The following is an 18,582-nucleotide window of genomic DNA, read 5'->3' as shown; positions in this document are numbered from 1 at the left end:
TGTCAGGGGGTGACATCCTTCTCCTCTGTTCTGCTCCACCAGCCTGTTGATCTTCTCCAGCAGCTGAGGCACCTGTTGGTGACCTGCGCTGGCTGTCTTGTTGTTGAAGACCTGGTACCTGTCCCCACACTCCCTGACCAGCTCTCGGAGGTCCTTCTGGGAATTCTTCAGGAATTCCTCTTCTGTCTCCCCTTCCAGCTCATCGCCATGGGTGAACAGGACCACGATGTGCCGTGTGACTCCCGGGCCGAACTTCTGCTGTATCTGTGTCAGGATCTTCTTCTCTCTCTGGGAGAATCGTCCCAGCTGGAGCACCAGGAGGAAGACGTGAGCTCCTGGGGCAGACGGATCCAGACAGCGCTGGATCTGAGCCCTGGGGTCAGGACAGGCTTGGTCGAAGAAGTCTGGAGTGTCGATCACAGCCACTGGTCTCCCGTGGATCTGCGTCTCTGCTCTCTGACACTCAGTGGTCACAGCCCGGGAGGAGAGGGAGGTTTTAAACTCCTTTCTTCCCAGGATGGTGTTTCCTGCTGAGCTCTTCCCTGAGCCTCTCCTGCCCAGCAGCACCAGCGTCAGAGCTGCAGTTTGCCCCTGGGCTGGACCTGCTGTGGGACAAGGACATGACAGTTCACTGTGCTGCAGGACTTCCACAGGAAGGTACAGGCAAGGACTTCCAATGGAAGAGACAACTCCAGCAGTGACGAATCTTACAGTCACACCTGCACCTCTCCAGAGACACGCTGGCTCATGCATTTGTCATCTGAGTCTTCTCTACATGTCCTGTTGTGCCATCTAGTGCTCACAACAAGTACTGCAGTTCAAAACAAGTATCCCCATTCCCTATAACACTCAACATTACCTTCCCGTTTCCCAAAGAGACGTGTTTCTCTCAGAAAATACTGCACTAGTCCAAATGTTCTGTAATCCAAAATCATTTCAGGAAGTCACACTACCTCCAGTCTTACAAACCGAGAGGCGTTAAAAAGACAAGTGACCCTAGAGTTAGGGTTAGGGAGTCAGTAGTCAGCACTGCTGCCTGGCAGCACTGGGGCCCTGGGTTCAATTCCCGGGGTGCTGTCTGTGAGGAGTCTGCATGTTCTCCCCGTGTTTGTGAGGGTTTCCTCCCACAGTCCACAAACATTCTTGTGGGTTAATGGGCTTCTGGGAGAATTGGCCCGCTTTTAGTGAGTGTGTGTTTGGGTCAGTGTGTGTGTGTCCTGTGATGGACTGGTGTCCTGTCCATGGTGTGTGAGTGTGTGTGTGTCCTGTGATAGACTGCTGTCCTGTCCAGGGTGTGTGTGTGTCCTGTGATGGACTGGTGTCCTGTCCCGTGTGTGAGTGTGTGTGTGTCCTGTGATGGACTGGTGTTCTGTCCAGGGTGTGTATGAGTGTGTGTCCTCTGATGGACTGGTGTCCTGTCCAGGGTGTGTGTGAGTGTGTGTCCTGTGATGGACTGGTGTCCTGTCTAGAGTGTGTGAGTGTGTGTGTGTCCTGTGATGGACTGTCCAGGGTGAACCCCGTCTTGTGTCAATTGCTTGCTGGGATAGGTTCCAGCTGCCCTGCGACCCTGAACTGGGAGAAATGGGTGAATGGACTGGTGGACCAGAGAGCAGAAGTGTGTTAAGGAAGCCTGCGAGTCCGTCCCTCTCCCACATACAGATCCCTAGAGCTCTGCGCAGCTCAGAGCTGCTGAGCTAGTTTGCGGTTCTTCTCCTGCCCAACAGCACCTCCAGATGTCCCACTGACTGATCCAGTTATGAGAAGAAAGAGTGAACAGACTGCATCATCGTAACACATTCAGAATACAGGCATTGTACATTTTTGTAGACTTGTACCAAATTCAGAACATAAAAATGATGTATTTTTACAAATTGCGAATGCAGAGTGTCTATTAGTCTCTTACATACAGGGGAAGGTCAAGAGCTGTATTTGTGGCCAAGGACACCTTATTAGGGAAATGTGTAGCTGTCTGGAAGTGCAGTGTCCAATAACACCCTGTGGATTCATCTCAGTCCGTATTTGTTCTCTGTGTGGGGAAGGATTGCAACTTTACCCCTTTGCAAAACTGAACAGGTATGTGTGTTAGCATGCTCGCGAGTGGAGTAATTAGTAATTAACTCAGGAATAGCACTGATTGCACTGCTGTCTCAAGTCGTCATCACAAATCAGCTTCACAGACTTATCGCTAATTCTCCATTGTGGCAGTGTGAAGGGATTCCCCTGCGCACCACTAGGGGGCCCTCTAACTGTCCCCTCGCTAGCTAATTCATCGTGAGAAGCCCTATATTACATTGGAACACAAACACCTTGGGTTCGTCTCAGAGCCAGGGTACCAGCTGAAAGGGTGCAGAAGCCTTTTCCTACTCTAGAGAAATCTCTACACTCCCCTGTACTCTCGCCATTAATTGTTTCTTCCGGGCTGAAGGAACGCAACTCGGGGTGACTATGCACCGGCTCTGTGCCTCGACCGGAGGTATCGATCCCCCGCCGGTGAAAAGGCAGCCAGACGTCCCACACTGTTACAGCGTGTTTCATTAACATGGATTCCGAACTGTCGCACTGTGGCTGCAATTCTTGCCTCACCCTGCTGCTTCTACGTCAGAACGTTTCATCTTTTATCTCTGTTCATGTTGGTGCAATGGACCAAGCCTATGGCTTGACCACACGTCCCCTTATTCTAACAGACATGCTTGCTGTCTTTCTCAGAGAGCAGAAGAGCAAAGAGACAAATCAGATTATTAATTGGTAGGTGTGGCAGTTTGCTGAGTATAATAACATCAACGATATGAAACATTTGTCATTTTGAGAAGAGGTATAATCATCTAAAAAACCACTCTGCTCTGAAACAGTGTCTGTCAGTGTGCATCTATGCGCTGTGTGTCATCTCTCTCCGTGTTAGACTCACCGAGAGCCATGGTGCGTTCCTGTGAGGTTGAGGTTGAGGTTGAGGTTGAGGCAGGAGGCTCTTCGACTCTCTCTGTCAGCAGCAGTAAGAAGCAAAGTGCTCCTGCTAGCAGACTTAAAGAGCTCTCTGCAGCTGTGGGCGGATCATCAGGAAGACACACCCAGAAGCGCCTCATAAAAGATCTGTCATCCGCGCAGGAGTAGCTCCTCAGGTGACGCAGCGCGATGGATCAGAGCACAGCGGGAGGTGAGTGGCTTTTTGATCGCAGTTAGTTTGATTACAGATCCTTAAGACTCCGTAGTTGGCTGTAGAGCCTGCTGGCTTGGAGAAGAAGGATTTTAATTATTTAACATTAATCATTAATTAGCCTCGTACTTGTGTGCAAAATGCCTATTAAACAGAAAACAAAAGAACGGTGAGATACTGGCACTACTTGTTCTATTTTTGATGACCAGATTGTCTGAACAAAGGATTCATTTGTCCACATTGGTCATCTGTCCTGTTTATCTTTACAGGGTGTGCAAAATGAACCATAGAACCACAGATGATAAATACATGTTATAGGAATAAATGTCTAATCTAATCAATCAATCCTGTCTAATCTAATCAATCCAAATATAAACTTTATTTTCCCTTTCTTTTGGACCAAAGCTAGAATTCATCATAACTTAACACCAATAAAGAGGTCAGGACAATTGCTATTTCAGGAAATCAGATAATTCTTTTACACCTTTCGAAAGTGAACCTGTAACTGAGTGATCTCTCAGTCTATGCCTGGTCCTATTCCTGCCTCCTCCTGTGCCACACATTCCCTAATGCTGTTGACGTCCTCTAGAGCCTGAAAGGGAACGTAGCTTCATCTGATTTATGCCAGTGATTCTCTACTTCCTGTAGAAAACCTGAAATTGACTCAGGAGTGCCATTTCAAAAGCAATTCTTTCCTTTTCAGACCAGCTGCAGGAGAGGCGGATCGTCCTCATTGGGAAAACAGGAGTGGGGAAGAGCGCCGTCGGAAACACCATTCTGGGCAGGGAGGTGTTTAAATCTGCCCTCAGGTCCAAATCGGTGACGAATCACTGTGAGAAACAGTCCACAGAGATCGACGAGAGACATGTCGCTGTGATTGACGCTCCAGGCATCTTTGACACTGACACCCCCAATGAACATATAATTCCTGAGATCTTGAGGTGTGTCCAGGTCTCCTGCCCGGGACCCCACGCCTTCCTGCTGGTCATCCAGCTGGGCCGCTTCACCGAGGAGGAGAAGAAAGCTGTGGAGGCCCTGCAGAAGCTCTTTGGAGAAAGGGCCAATTATTACACCATCGTCCTCTTCACCAGGGGGGACGAGCTGAAGGATGAAACCATTGACAACTACGTGATGGATTCCCATCCAGACCTCCGGGAGGTGATCCAGAAGTGTGGCAGCAGGTACCACGTCTTCAACAACAGAGACATGAAGAATCGCACCCAGGTGAGGGAGCTGCTGACCATGATCGACCGCATGGTGACGGCCAACGGGGGCGGCTACTACACCCAGGAGATGTACGAGGAGGCTGAGAGGAAGATCCGGGAGAAGGAGGAGGAGCTTAAGAAGAATCGCACCCTGGAACACAGGCAAGAGCTGCAGATCCTGGAGATACAGCAGAAGCTGGAGCTGATGAGCATGAAGCAGGAGGCCATGAGGGCTGAGCTGGAGAGAAAACACCAGGAGAGAACAGAGGAGCTCGAGAAGAAACACCAGGAAGAGCTGAAGAAGATCAGGGAGGAGGCTGAAAACGCACAGTACAACTTCAGCTTCACTGAAGCCCTGGAAATTAGCTGGGAGAAGTTTAAAGATCTGTTCAGAAAAAAACATAAATAGTTCAAGAGTAACGATTTGAGAGCACCTACAGCAAATGTTTAATAAGGCCAATTCTACTTTCATGATTTTAAGATGATCAATAAGTTTAAACTGTCCTTCCTGTCCTATTTTCTATTGGTTTTATGGTTTAGTAATACTCTTTGCATCATTGTAAATCCAAAATAAATGGTTTACTGGCTTTCTCTTGTGACTTAATTAGTGTGACTCTCACTGTAGAAAAAGGGAAACACTGCTGTATTGAGTCTGAGCCCCATTCAGAACCGTATTCTGTACTGTGCTCCTGTTTGCATACAATAAAGATCTGCTTTCCTGCTCTGCTCAAGAACCTGATCGTTGAGTGAGTTCTACAACCCTTAACCACCGTAATCTCTGGGCTCAACATCTCAGTTTCTGATAGAAATGACATTTAGCCCAAGAGCTGACTATACCTTGTACAGGTAACCCACCCAAACCCACTTAGGATGAGACGCAGCAAATGGTGTATCCACTACTTTATTATATGACAGTAGTCTATGACTGCAACGGCCCTGTGTTGGGTATCCTGGTGCAGGCACCTTTATACAAGAACACTTGACTTCATAACATGTAGGAAATGAAGATCACACTTGAGGCACACTGATAAGAAGGAACATTCAAATCTCGCCTGAAGTTCTCACTCATGGAAAGAGGAAAGGCAGTTCCTGGAACAGGGTTGTCCAGGTAGTGGGACTGACCTGCAGATGGACAGGATGGAGCAGTGGCCACCAGTCCAGGTCGTTATACTGCCAAACCAGTCACAGGCGTGTGCTCAGCGCTGGCCTTCTTGGACTAAATGGACAGGTTTCGTAAGAGATCTTAGACTGAGATAGTGGATAATCCAGGTGGCCTTGATAGATAGTAACTACAGCACAATGAAAGAAGTTACCAAAACATTTTTGTAAATCATTAAACTTCAGTGCTGCTGACATGAGAGAGTACAGTACAGTGCACTTGATAACCCTGGAGATTGTAATTTAAGTAAACAACGACTCTGCAGTTCCATAAAGAATGAATTTGTCGGTCTGGGTCAATAGTGTACAGTATCTGTCAGCACCTCCAGGTTTCAGTGAAAGTGAAAGAGAAGGAGCAGCTGTGAACTCTGACCCAGTCACCCACCACCATCGCTCTGACATCACTAGTCAGGCAGGAGCTGCGCTGAGAGGTTGTCATATCAGTGGGTCCAGCTTGAAGGATCTGCTCCTGCGAGAGATGTTCATGGATTATAATTCACGTGTTCTAGACACCATGGGGAATAATACAAGCAAAATGTTAGGATACAGTGGGATGTTGGGATAGTAGCATCTTACGTTGGGATATAACACAATAGTAAGGCCTCATTTCGAATATTGTGATTAGTTTTGGTTACTGTGTTATAGAATAAACATTGCTGCTCTGGAATCAGTCCAGAGAAGAGGAACCAGATACTGTAGGAACTGAGTCTCTTCAGTCTGAAGGGAGTGTCCCACACTGACAGGCTGAGGGAACTGAGTCTCTTCAGTTTGAAGGGAGTGTCCCACACTGCCAGGCTGAGGGAACTGAGTCTCTTTAGTCTAACTCTGACTATTGGGAATATACCAAGGTATGTTACCCAGTGTACCAAGTTAGGTTACCCAGGATACCCAGGTAAGTTACCCAGTATATCCAGGTAAGTTACTCCAGTATACCCAGGTAAGTTACCCAGTATACCCTGTATACCCAGGTGAGTTACCCAGTATACCCAGGTAAGTTACCCAGTATACCCAGGTAAGTTACCCAGTGTACCCAGGTAAGCTGTGGGTTCATGAGTGTCAGTGAACAGTACACAAACACACCATATAAGATCACAAGAAGAGAACAAGGAGGAGGAGAGGAGGAGGAGAAGAGAGAGGAGAGAGGAGTGGGGACCTGAAGCAGGAGCCCCTGTTTCCTGATCATCCAGCCCACCCCTGACTGGAGCCAGTATCTGAGCTGGCTGTTCTGTGAGTCTGGGGACCTCGGGTATCCTGGGTCAAACAGACCTCAACTACAGAGGCGTCTTTCCTGCTTGGGGTGCAGTTTCAGAATCAGGAGATAGGAGATCGGCTCCTGTTGATTTTGTGCCATCCGGGTGCAGAGAGAGAGATCTGACTGCAGGGTGTATCACATTTATCAGAAGGCAGCTCATCTCTTCTCTGGCCTCTGCAGGCACTATTGAACAGTTTCAAACGTAGAAGAAGTCAGGGGGTTTTCTGGGTGACCAGAACGTTAGGCCCCGAAACGCCTTGTTTGTCAACACTGTACACAGAGTAACTTGTGTGTGGTGTCTTTTCTTGTGTGCAGTCTAGTTTGTCTCTTGTCAATGTAGTGAGGAAGAATTTGGGTATTGACTTTTTTATGTACAGAAGTCACAAGTCATGCCTTCTTATTCAGCAACAGTATGAAATTGCAAGCACTTTATCTGATCTTTTGATGCTAACGATATAACTAGTTCAACGATATAACTACTTAACCTTCTGTTTGTAGACTTCCTGTTCACCAAACAAACTGTTCTGCGAAATCAAGTGGTCAGGTACAAGGAAGTATCTGTAGAGAGAAACAGCTCCTAATATGGACATTTAGAACGATTTCTGCCATCACAAGCCTTCATGTATGAAACCCATGACCTTTGATATCATTATCAGAGGCTGCTGTCAGGTCTGTATGAAAGTAAACTCTCCACACGTGAATCCAGGACTCTGCTGGACCACACCGAACCCCAGTGAAGAGTGAAGAGTTGTGTCTTATTGTAGAGAAATCACTTCCAGTCGGGGGTTATGAATAGTTGTTTGAGTTATTGACTTAACTGCTCAGTCGATTCCTGATTTTCACCAGTTTCCGAACCCCTCAGTTGTGACAATATCAAGAGGACTAGCTCCGTTTCTCCTCTCAGTACTTCATGGAAGATGTTACAAATATATTTGTACACTGGATTTTCTTTCTGGTTTTGTTGATCTCTTTCTTTAATGTTTACAAATGTCAAGAAACACTTCCGCATAAAACACCCTCAGGGGTAGATGAAAATGAACACGGTGCAGAAGGCCATGAGGGCTGAGCTGGAGAGAATCTACCAGGAGAGAACAGAGGAGCTCAAGAAGAAACAGCAGGAAGAGCTGAAGAAGATCAGGGAGGAGGCTGAAAACGCACAGTACAACTTCAGCTTCACCGAAGCCCTGCAAATTAGCTGGGAGAAGTTTAAAGATCTGTTCAGAAAAAAACATTAATAGTTCAAGAGTAACGATTTGAGAGCACCTACAGCAAATGTTTAATCAGGCCAATTCTACTTTCATGATTTTAAAATTATCAATAAGTTTAAACTGTCCTTACTGTCCTATTTTCTATGGGTTTTATGGTTTAGTAATACTCTTTGCATCATTGAAAATCCAAAATAAATGGTTTGCTGGCTTTCTCTAGTGACTTAATTCGTGTGACTCTCACTGTAGAAAAAGGGAAACACTGCTGTATTGAGTCTGAGCCCCATTCAGAACCGTATTCTGTACTGTGCTCCTTTTTGCATACAATAAAGATCTGCTTTCCTGCTCTGCTCAAGAACCTGATCGTTGAGTGATTTCTACAACCCTTAACCACCGTAATCTCTGGGCTCAACATCTCAGTTTCTGATAGAAATGACATTTAGCCCAAGAGCTGACTATACCTTGTACAGGTAACCCACCCAAACCCACTTAGGATGAGACGCAGCAAATGGTGTATCCACTACTTTATTATATGACAGTAGTCTATGACTGCAACGGCCCTGTGTTGGGTATCCTGGTGCAGGCACCTTTATACAAGAACACTTGACTTCATAACATGTAGTAAATGAAGATCACACTTGAGGCACACTGATAAGAAGGAACATTCAAATCTCGCCTGACGTTCTCACTCATGGAAAGAGGAAAGGCAGTTCCTGGAACAGGGTTGTCCAGCTAGTGGGACTGACCTGCAGATGGACAGGATGGAGCAGTGGCCACCAGTCCAGGCCGTTATACTGCCAAACCAGTCACAGGCGTGTGCTCAGCGCTGGCCTTCTTGGACTAAATGGACAGGTTTTTTAAGAGATCTTAGACTGAGATAGTGGATAATCCAGGTGGCCTTGATAGACAGAAGCTACAGCACAATGAAAGAAGTTACCAAAACATTTTTATAAATCATTAAACATCAGTGCTGCTGATGTGAGAGAGTACAGTACAGTGCACTTGATAACCCTGGAGATTGTAATTTAAGTAAACAACATCTCTGCAGTTCCATAAAGAATGAATTTGTCGGTCTGGGTCAATAGTGTACAGTATCTGTCAGCACCTCCAGGTTTCAGTGAAAGTGAAAGAGAAGGAGCAGCTGTGAACTCTGACCCAGTCCCCCTGTGTCCAGTAGTCACCCACCACCATCGCTCTGACGTCACTAGTCAGGCAGGAGCTACGCTGGGAGGTTGTCATATCAGTGGGTCCAGCTGAGGGATCTGCTCCTGCGAGAGATGTTCATGGATTATACTTCACGTGTTCTAGACACCATGGGGAATAATACAAGCAAAATGTAGGATACAGTGGGATGTTGGGATAGTAGCATCTTACGTTGGGATATAACACAATAGTAAGGCCTCATTTCGAATATTGTGATTAGTTTTGGTTACTGTGTTATAGAATAAACATCGCTGCTCTGGAATCAGTCCAGAGAAGAGGAACCAGATACTGTAGGAACTGAGTCTCTTCAGTCTGAATGGAGTGGCCCACACTGACAGGCTGAGGGAACTGAGTCTCTTCAGTCTGAAGGGAGTGTCCCACACTGACAGGATGAGGAAACCGAGTCTCTTCAGTCTGAAGGGAGTGTCCCACACTGACAGGCTGAGGGAACTGAGTCTCTTCAGTCTGAAGGGAGTGTCCCACACTGCCAGGCTGAGGGAACTGAGTCTCTTCAGTCTGGATGGAGTGTCCCACACTGACAGGCTGAGGGAACTGAGTCTCTTCAGTCTGAAGGGAGTCTCCCACACTGACAGGCTGAGGGAACTGAGTCTCTTCAGTCTGAAGGGAGTGTCCCACACTGACAGGCTGAGGGAACTAAGTCTATTTAGTCTGAAGAGAGTCCCACACTGACAGGCTGGAGGAACTGAGTCTCTTCAGTCTGAAGGGAGAGTCAAATATTGACTAGCTGAGGGAACAGAGTCTCTTCAGTCTGAAGGGAGTGTCCCACACTGACAGGCTGAGGGAACTGATTCTCTTTAGTCTAACTCTGACTATTGGGAATATACCGAGGTATGTTACCCAGTGTACCAAGGTAGGTTACCCAGGATACCCAGGTGAGTTACCCCAGTATACCCAGGTAAGTTACCCAGTGTACCCAGTTAAGCTGTGGGTTCATGAGTGTCAGTGAACAGTACACAAACTCACCATAGAAGATCACAAGAAGAGAACAAGGAGGAGGAGAGGAGAAGGAGAACAGAGAGGAGAGAGGAGTGGGGACCTGAAGCAGGAGCCCCTGTTTCCTGATCATCCAGCCCACCCCTGACTGGAGCCAGTATCTGAGCTGGCTGTTCTGTGAGTCTGGGGACCTCGGGTATCCTGGGTCAAACAGACCTCGACTACAGAGGTGTCTTTCCTGCTTGGGGTGCAGTTTCAGAATCAGGAGATAGGAGATCGGCTCCTGTTGATTTTGTGCCATCCGGGTGCAGAGAGAGAGATCTGACTGCAGGGTGTGTCACATTTATCAGAAGGCAGCTCATCTCTTCTCTGGCCTCTGCAGGCACTATTGAACAGTTTCAAACGTAGAAGAAGTCAGGGGGTTTTCTGGGTGACCAGAACGTTAGGCCCCGAAACGCCTTGTTTGTCAACACTGTACACAGAGTAACTTGTGTGTGGTATCTTTTCTTGTGTGCAGTCTAGTTTGTCTCTTGTCAATGTAGTGAGGAAGAATTTGGGTATTGACTTTTTTATGTACAGAAGTCACAAGTCATGCCTTCTTATTCAGCAACAGTATGAAATTGCAAGCACTTTATCTGATCTTTTGATGCTAACGATATAACTAGTTCAACGATATAACTACTTAACCTTCTGTTTGTAGACTTCCTGTTCACCAAACAAACTGTTCTGCGAAATCAAGTGGTCAGGTACAAGAAAGTATCTGTAGAGAGAAACAGCTCCTAATATGGACATTTAGAACGAGCTCTGCCATCACAAGCCTGCTGTATGAAACCCATGACCTTTGATATCATTATCAGAGGCTGCTGTCACGTCTGTATGAAAGTAAACTCTCCACACGTGAAGCCAGAACTCTGCAGACCCACACCGAACCCCAGTGAAGAGTGAAGAGTTGTGTCTTATTGTAGAGAAATCACTTCCAGTCGGGGGTTATGAATAGTTGTTTGAGTTATTGACTTAACTGCTCAGTCGATTCCTGATTTTCACCAGTTTCCGAACCCCTCAGTTGTGACAATATCAAGAGGACTAGCTCCGTTTCTCCTCTCAGTACTTCATGGAAGATGTTACAAATATATTTGTACACTGGATTTTCTTTCTGGTTTTGTTGATCTCTTTCTTTAATGTTTACAAATGTCAAGAAACACTTCCGCATAAAACACCCTCAGGGGTAGATGAAAATGAACACGGTGCAGAAGGCCATGAGGGCTGAGCTGGAGAGAATCTACCAGGAGAGAACAGAGGAGCTCAAGAAGAAACAGCAGGAAGAGCTGAAGAAGATCAGGGAGGAGGCTGAAAACGCACAGTACAACTTCAGCTTCATCAAAGCCCTGCACATTAGCTGGGAGATGTTTAAAGATCTGTTCAGAAAAAAGCATTAATAGTTCAAGAGTAACGATTTGAGAGCACCTACAGCAAATGTTTAATCAGGTCAATTCTACTTTTATGATTTTAAGATTATCAATAAGTTTAAACTGTCCTTCCTGTCCTATTAACTATTGGTTTTATGGTTTAGTAATACTCTTTGCATCATTGTAAATCCAAAATAAATGGTTTACTGGCTTTCTCCAGTGACTTAATTAGTGTGACTCTCACTGTAGAAAAAGGTAAACACTGCTGTATTGAGTCTGAGCCCCATTCAGAACCGTATTCTGTACTGTGCTCCTGTTTGCATACAATAAAGATCTGCTTTCCTGCTCTGCTCAAGAACCTGATCGTTGAGTGATTTCTACAGCCCTTAACCACCGTAATCTCTGGGCTCAACATCTCAGTTTCTGATAGAAATGACATTTAGCCCAAGAGCTGACTATACCTTGTACAGGTAACCCACCCAAACCCACTTAGGATGAGACGCAGCAAATGGTGTATCCACTACTTTATTATATGACAGTAGTCTATGACTGCAACGGCCCTGTGTTGGGTATCCTGGTGCAGCCACCTTTATACAAGAACACTTGACTTCATAACATGTAGTAAATGAAGATCACACTTGAGGCACACTGATAAGAAGGAACATTCAAATCTCGCCTGACGTTCTCACTCATGGAAAGAGGAAAGGCAATTCCTGGAACAGGGTTGTCCAGCTAGTGGGACTGACCTGCAGATGGACAGGATGGAGCAGTGGCCACCAGTCCAGGTCGTTATACTGCCAAACCAGTCACAGGTGTGATCAGCGCTGGCCTTCTTGGACTAAATGGACAGGTTTCGTAAGAGATCTTAGACTGAGATAGTGGATAATCCAGGTGGCCTTGATAGATAGTAACTACAGCACAATGAAAGAAGTTACCAAAACATTTCTGTAAATCATTAAACATCAGTGCTGCTGACATGAGAGAGTACAGTACAGTGCACTTGATAACCCTGGAGATTGTAATTTAAGTAAACAACGACTCTGCAGTTCCATAAAAAATGAATTTGTCGGTCTGGGTCAATAGTGTACAGTATCTGTCAGCACCTCCAGGTTTCAGTGAAAGTGAAAGAGAAGGAGCAGCTGTGAACTCTGACCCAGTCACCCACCGCCATCGCTCTGACGTCACTAGTCAGGCAGGAGCTGCGCTGAGAGGTTGCCCCGGGGCAAAAGCAGCGATGCTGGCGTTCTGGGGATGGTGAATTACTGATCAAGAAAGGGGGTTTTCGAGGTCTCGTTCCTTACCTGTGAACAGTGCGGTGTAAGTCCTCTCTAAAGTCTCGGAGAGGCATTTAGATCTGGAGGTAACAGACGCCCTTGGCTGAATGAGTGCAGTAATGCACAGGTTTTTCAAGTGAAAACATCCCCCTACTGAATGAGCTGTGACCTCACACACGACAAGAGTAAATCTTAAAGAGATCGAACATGTGTGCTAACTGATGGTTTGAGAAAGTGGTGGAAGGGTCCGTTTATATATCGGAAAAGTGTAAGTTGACGGGAACAAAAAAGGGAGAAAAATATGAGAAAAGTTGAGTTTGTCAGAAGGAGTCTGGGGCGAAGACGCCTGTAAAGAAAGCATATGAGTATTGATTGGCAAAAGCACAAGCATGTAGCTCCCACCCTGGTGCACGGCCGGCACCAGTGGTGGCAGATACATGAGAGAAAAAAAGACAGAAATTGGGATGTGACTTAAAAGTGTGTTTACGGGGAAAACAAAAACCCGGAAGAAAAGATACTTTACTCGCTACGAAAGAGTATAGAAAAAAAGCTTAAAGAGGCAGTACAGGAGAATGAGAAACTAAAGAAGGAATTGACTCCTGGTCACGCTGCACTGGTTAATGTGCTACAGCCGGCGACTAAGTTATATCCTGCTCTCCCACAGGGAACAAACGAAAATAATTGGGATCAATTTCCACAGTGGCCATATGGAGAAGGGGGGTCTGATTGGGATAACACTTGGTATGAGTGTGATAAAGACGGATCAGGGTCTCCCCTGTTAGAGGGAGGGCGCCCGCAGATCTGTACTCTCACTCGAAGTGGGAAAGGACTTGATGTAGCAGGGGCTGCGCACTCTAACACTGTCTCGCACCCCGTCGAGGGGGTCTGCACTCGCACCCACCTTCCCTGATTCCCCCATACGATCAAATCCAAAACCGGAAGATATTGACCGGTGGGCTAAAGTACCGCACCCGAAATTAGGAATGCAGCGAACCTGGAGTGCGCTTCAGGAATTAAAATGATTCATGTAGAAGTAAAACAAGAATACAGCACATTGTAGTACGAAGAGAAAAATATATTCTCGATGTGTATGTGTGTTTTATGAATTTGTGTGCCGGCATGTATGTGTGTAACTGTGAGTTTTGGTCTACTAAATGACGGTGTGAGTGTGTTTAGCCAGCGGGACTGGCTAGGGACGTAACTACAGAGACTTGACGAAAATCAACTTAAGGAGATTGGAAAATATAAGAGCGTCTGAAACATACAAGTACAGTACAGGTGGACGTAAAAGGAGTTAGATAAACAGTTTTTGTATTTTTTATACAATTAGTTGCAATAGTGGAAACAATTTGGTTTTATTCGAATGTCTCGAAACCAGACATGCTGAAACGCTGTAGGTTTAGAATCGAGACTGGGGAGAATAACGTCTTGTGAGAAGATCTGTTTACCTAACGATTAGATCCTGTAAATCCCTTGTAGCCTCCCTAAGTCTGTCCCAGTCCAGTGGATAAAAATGTACTGTTAATGGAGTGGTGGTTTCTCTGTTAGGGGATACTGGAGCACTACTGTCCTGCTTGTTTCACTCCTCTGTTCAACAGTGTGCTATAGAGCAATGTATATGGGGAGACAGCAGGAAGCCACAGGAGTATTGGGGCAGCAAGTTTTACTTGCCGAGTACCAGATTTTAATGGGTGGTTTTATTCCAGATCTATTGGGTTGGAATGTTATGCATTACAAAGAATGACTATCCAGAACAGGGTATCACGTGGCTTCAACTGGCTGTGATCACTCAGTATGTTGATGGTATTCTGAGTGCTTCCCCTGATGAGGAAACCCACAAGTCTGAGTTGCTTCAGCTTTAGAGTGTCTAATAGAAGCAGTTCTGATAAGGCCCTTTTGTGTCTAGCATTGTGAAATTTTAACAGGGCCTGGGTGCAATGTTTTTTTACAGGGTGAGCACAACTCTTAACAGATCTGCTTAAGGGGGGAGTGCAGTACAAGGACAAGATTGCCTTGGTTCCCGCAGCAAAAGCCGCCTGTAATAATTTGAAACAAGTTCTCTTACAGGTGCTGAGACTGGGGTTTCCTCAGAGGGATCAACCATTCCTTTGTATTATTGCAAGTAGCTGACAGAGGCCACCCAAGGAGCCCGCGAGCAGGTCCTGGAGGCGTGGGGACCACCACCTGAAGGAGGGCACGACCTCATCCCAGGAGAGTGGGTGTGGATCAGGAAATTAACTGATAACAGTTAACTGATAAGGATTGCAGATGCAAGCTTATTTCTTATTTTCAGAGGCATGGGGAGCGCCAAACGGAACATCTTTCATTTGTGGAAAACGAGCCTACCCATGGTTGCCAGCCCAGTGGTCTGGCTCATGTTATTTAGGATATGTGGTTCCTCATATCCGTGTTCAAACCCACAGCCCCTTCGGACCTAACCACAGACCACAAAGAAAACTGGCTGATTGGGAATATTATTTAGGTATAATGTTTCCACAAGCTGGCATGAACGTTCTGAGTCGAGAGTTAATTCAAATGGCCTCGACTTTAGAAGAATTAGCAAAGTCTACCTCATCTAGTCTGAAGGCTGTTAATGATGAGATGGTAGCCCTCAGAACAGTGGCCATGCAGAACCGACTAGCTTTAGATTATGTACTGGCGGCCCAAGGAGGAACTTGTGCAGTAATTGGCACTGAATGCTGCACATATATTCCTGATAATTCTGAGCACATCTCAGATCTGCCCCAACACATTTACAATGAGGGACAGAAATATCAGGACTATTATACTGAAAATTGGGGAATTGGGTCTTGGGTAAAGTCTGTGTTTGGGGCCTGGGGTGGAACCTTTTTACAGTGTTTATTTGTAGGAATAGTATTGTTTATATGTATAATTGTAATCATCACGTGCACAAAAACATGTATCACATCTTGCTATAACCGTGGAACGTACAATGTCATGGCAATACATACCTGTTCGCCAAGAAAGGAAAGATCTGCCCTGACATTGTATGTATAAAATAGGCTACACTGACGTATGCCATATTTTATAAGGGGGGAATGAAGAAAGATGTGAAGACGGGGGTTTGAATTTAATCCTTTCTGTAGGGGGTTTAGACTTCTAAGTCACAAGCTGGTGTTTATGGCAGGAAAGGGGGTTCACTGATAAGGACTGCAGATGCCAGCTAGGAACCCCCCTGGGTGTAATGTTAAACTGACCATTTGCCCAGAACATCGTAAACTGGCCAAATACCATGAACCTCCCTCTTTACCATCAGACCGAGTGACGTCAGAAACGGAGAAGAAAACACTATAGAACCCAAAAGTTTGTACCAGTACGGGGAACAAGACTTCGGTTTTGTTGTTTCTTGCGGGAAACAAGACTTCGGCTTTATTGTTCCTTGCATGCAATAAACTCATCTGTTTTACTTCATCTCGGGATCCAGAACCTTATTCGTTCTGTTACAACAGGTACAAGAAAGTATCTGTAGAGAGAAACAGCTCCTAATATGGACATTTAGAATGAGCTCTGCTACCACCAGCCTGCTGTATGAAACCCATGACCTTTGACCTGATCAGAGGCTGCTGTCACGTCTGTATCCTGTATCCTCTCCACATGCGTGAAGCCAGGACTCTGCTGACCCACACCGAACCCCAGTGAAGAGTGAAGAGTTGTGTCTGATTGTAGAGAAATCACTTCCAGTCGGGGGTTATGAATAGTTTTTTGACTTATTGACTTAACCGCTCGGTCGGTTCCTGATTTTCACCAGTTTCCGAACCCCTCAGTTGTGACAATATCAAGAGGACCAGCTCTGTTTCTCCTCTCAGTACTTAATGGAAGACGTTACAAATATATTTGTACACAGGTTTTTTTTCTGGTTTTCTTGATCTTTTTCTTTAATGTTTACAAATGTCAAGAAACACTTCCGCATAAAACACCCTCAGGGGTAGATAAAAATGAACATGAAGCAGGAGGCCATGAGGGCTGAGCTGGAGAGAGCCCACCAGGAGAGAATAGAGGAGCTCGAGAAGAAACACCAGGAAGAGCTGAAGAAGATCAGGGAGGAGGCTGAAAACTCACAGTACAACTTCAGCTCCACCGAAGCCCTGCAAATTAGCTGGGAGATGTTTAAAGATCTGTTCAGAAAAAAACATTAATAGTTCAAGAGTAACGATTTGAGAGCACCTACAGCAAATGTTAAATCAGGTCAATTCTACTTTCATGATTTTAAGATGTTCAATAAGTTTCAACTGTCCTTCCTGTCCTATTTTCTATTGGTTTCATGGTTTAGTAATACTCTTTGCATCATTGTAAATCCAAAATAAATGGCCTTCTCTTGTGACTTAATTAGTGTGACTCTCACTGTAGAATAAGGGAAACACTGCTGTATTGAGTCTGAGCCCCATTCAGAACCGTATTCTGGACTGTGCTCCTGTTTGCATACAATAAAGATCTGCTTTCCTGCTCTGCTCAAGAACCTGATCGTTGAGTGATTTATACCGCCCTTAACCACCGTAATCTCTGGGCTCAACATCTCAGTTTCTGATAGAAATGACATTTAGCCCAAGAGCTGACTATACCTTGTACAGGTAACCCACCCAAACCCACTTAGGATGAGACGCAGCAAATGGTGTATCCACTACTTTATTATATGACAGTAGTCTATGACTGCAACGGCCCTGTGTTGGGTATCCTGGTGCAGCCACCTTTATACAAGAACACTTGACTTCATAACATGTAGTAAATGAAGATCACACTTGAGGCACACTGATAAGAAGGAACATTCAAATCTCGCCTGAAGTTCTCACTCATGGAAAGAGGAAAGGCAGTTCCTGGAACAGGGTTGTCCAGCTAGTGGGACTGACCTGCAGATGGACAGGATGGAGCAGTGGCCACCAGTCCAGGTCGTTATACTGCCAAACCAGTCACAGGTGTGATCAGCGCTGGCCTTCTTGGACTAAATGGACAGGTTTCGTAAGAGATCTTAGACTGAGATAGTGGATAATCCAGGTGGCCTTGATAGACAGAAGCTACAGCACAATGAAAGAAGTTACTAAAACATTTCTGTAAAGCATTAAACATCAGTGCTGCTGACATGAGAGAGTACAGTACAGTGCACTTGATAACCCTGGAGATTGTAATTTAAGTAAACAACGACTCTGCAGATCCATAAAAAATGAATTTGTCGGTCTGGGTCAATAGTGTACAGTATCTGTCAGCACCTCCAGGTTTCAGTGAAAGTGAAAGAGAAGGAGCAGCTGTGAACTCTGACCCAGTCACCCACCGCCATCGCTCTGACGTCACTAGTCAGGCAGGAGCTGCGCTGAGAGGTTGCCCCGGGGCAAAAGCAGCGATGCTGGCGTTCTGGGGATGGTGAATTACTGATCAAGAAAGGGGGTTTTCGAGGTCTCGTTCCTTACCTGTGAACAGTGCGGTGTAAGTCCTCTCTAAAGTCTCGGAGAGGCATTTAGATCTGGAGGTAACAGACGCCCTTGGCTGAATGAGTGCAGTAATGCACAGGTTTTTCAAGTGAAAACATCCCCCTACTGAATGAGCTGTGACCTCACACACGACAAGAGTAAATCTTAAAGAGATCGAACATGTGTGCTAACTGATGGTTTGAGAAAGTGGTGGAAGGGTCCGTTTATATATCGGAAAAGTGTAAGTTGACGGGAACAAAAAAGGGAGAAAAATATGAGAAAAGTTGAGTTTGTCAGAAGGAGTCTGGGGCGAAGACGCCTGTAAAGAAAGCATATGAGTATTGATTGGCAAAA

The 18,582-nt window shown here is 45.7% G+C and overlaps 3 protein-coding genes across 3 annotated transcripts in view; 1 reads left to right on the top strand and 2 right to left on the bottom strand.

Moving 5' to 3' along the window:
• Positions 1-18,582, bottom strand: part of LOC148662378 (uncharacterized) — a 150,736-nt gene that overhangs the window by 25,502 nt on the left and 106,652 nt on the right. The window lies entirely within an intron of this gene.
• Positions 22-3,080, bottom strand: LOC148662384 (GTPase IMAP family member 7-like; the record flags this gene model as incomplete). Its single annotated transcript, XM_088632851.1, has 2 exons — positions 2,906-3,080; positions 22-605 (listed from the first exon to the last, which is right to left on the bottom strand). Coding segments are annotated over exons 1-2 (759 nt in total), but the record flags the coding sequence as incomplete, so codon positions are not given.
• On the top strand, positions 3,055-5,090 carry LOC148662383 (GTPase IMAP family member 9-like). Its single transcript, XM_088631984.1, has 2 exons — positions 3,055-3,151; positions 3,855-5,090. Exons 1-2 carry the CDS (start codon positions 3,130-3,132, stop codon positions 4,763-4,765), a joined length of 933 nt encoding a protein of 310 aa, XP_088488110.1. The 5' UTR covers positions 3,055-3,129; the 3' UTR covers positions 4,766-5,090.

Source organism: Lepisosteus platostomus, chromosome 5 (genome assembly GCF_059453375.1).
Source record: "Lepisosteus platostomus isolate fLepPlt1 chromosome 5, fLepPlt1.hap1, whole genome shotgun sequence".
Taxonomy (NCBI): domain Eukaryota; kingdom Metazoa; phylum Chordata; class Actinopteri; order Semionotiformes; family Lepisosteidae; genus Lepisosteus; species Lepisosteus platostomus.
The sequence above is the reverse complement of the archived record's forward strand: the minus strand, read 5'-3'. Positions and strand labels throughout refer to the sequence as shown.

Excerpts from the sequence above, each read along its gene's own strand:
- LOC148662383 (XM_088631984.1), top strand. The coding sequence starts at position 3,130 with ATGGATCAGAGCACAGCGGGAG. Across the intron at positions 3,152-3,854 it reads GGATCAGAGCACAGCGGGAG|ACCAGCTGCAGGAGAGGCGG; the intron begins GTGAGTGGCTTT and ends TTTCCTTTTCAG.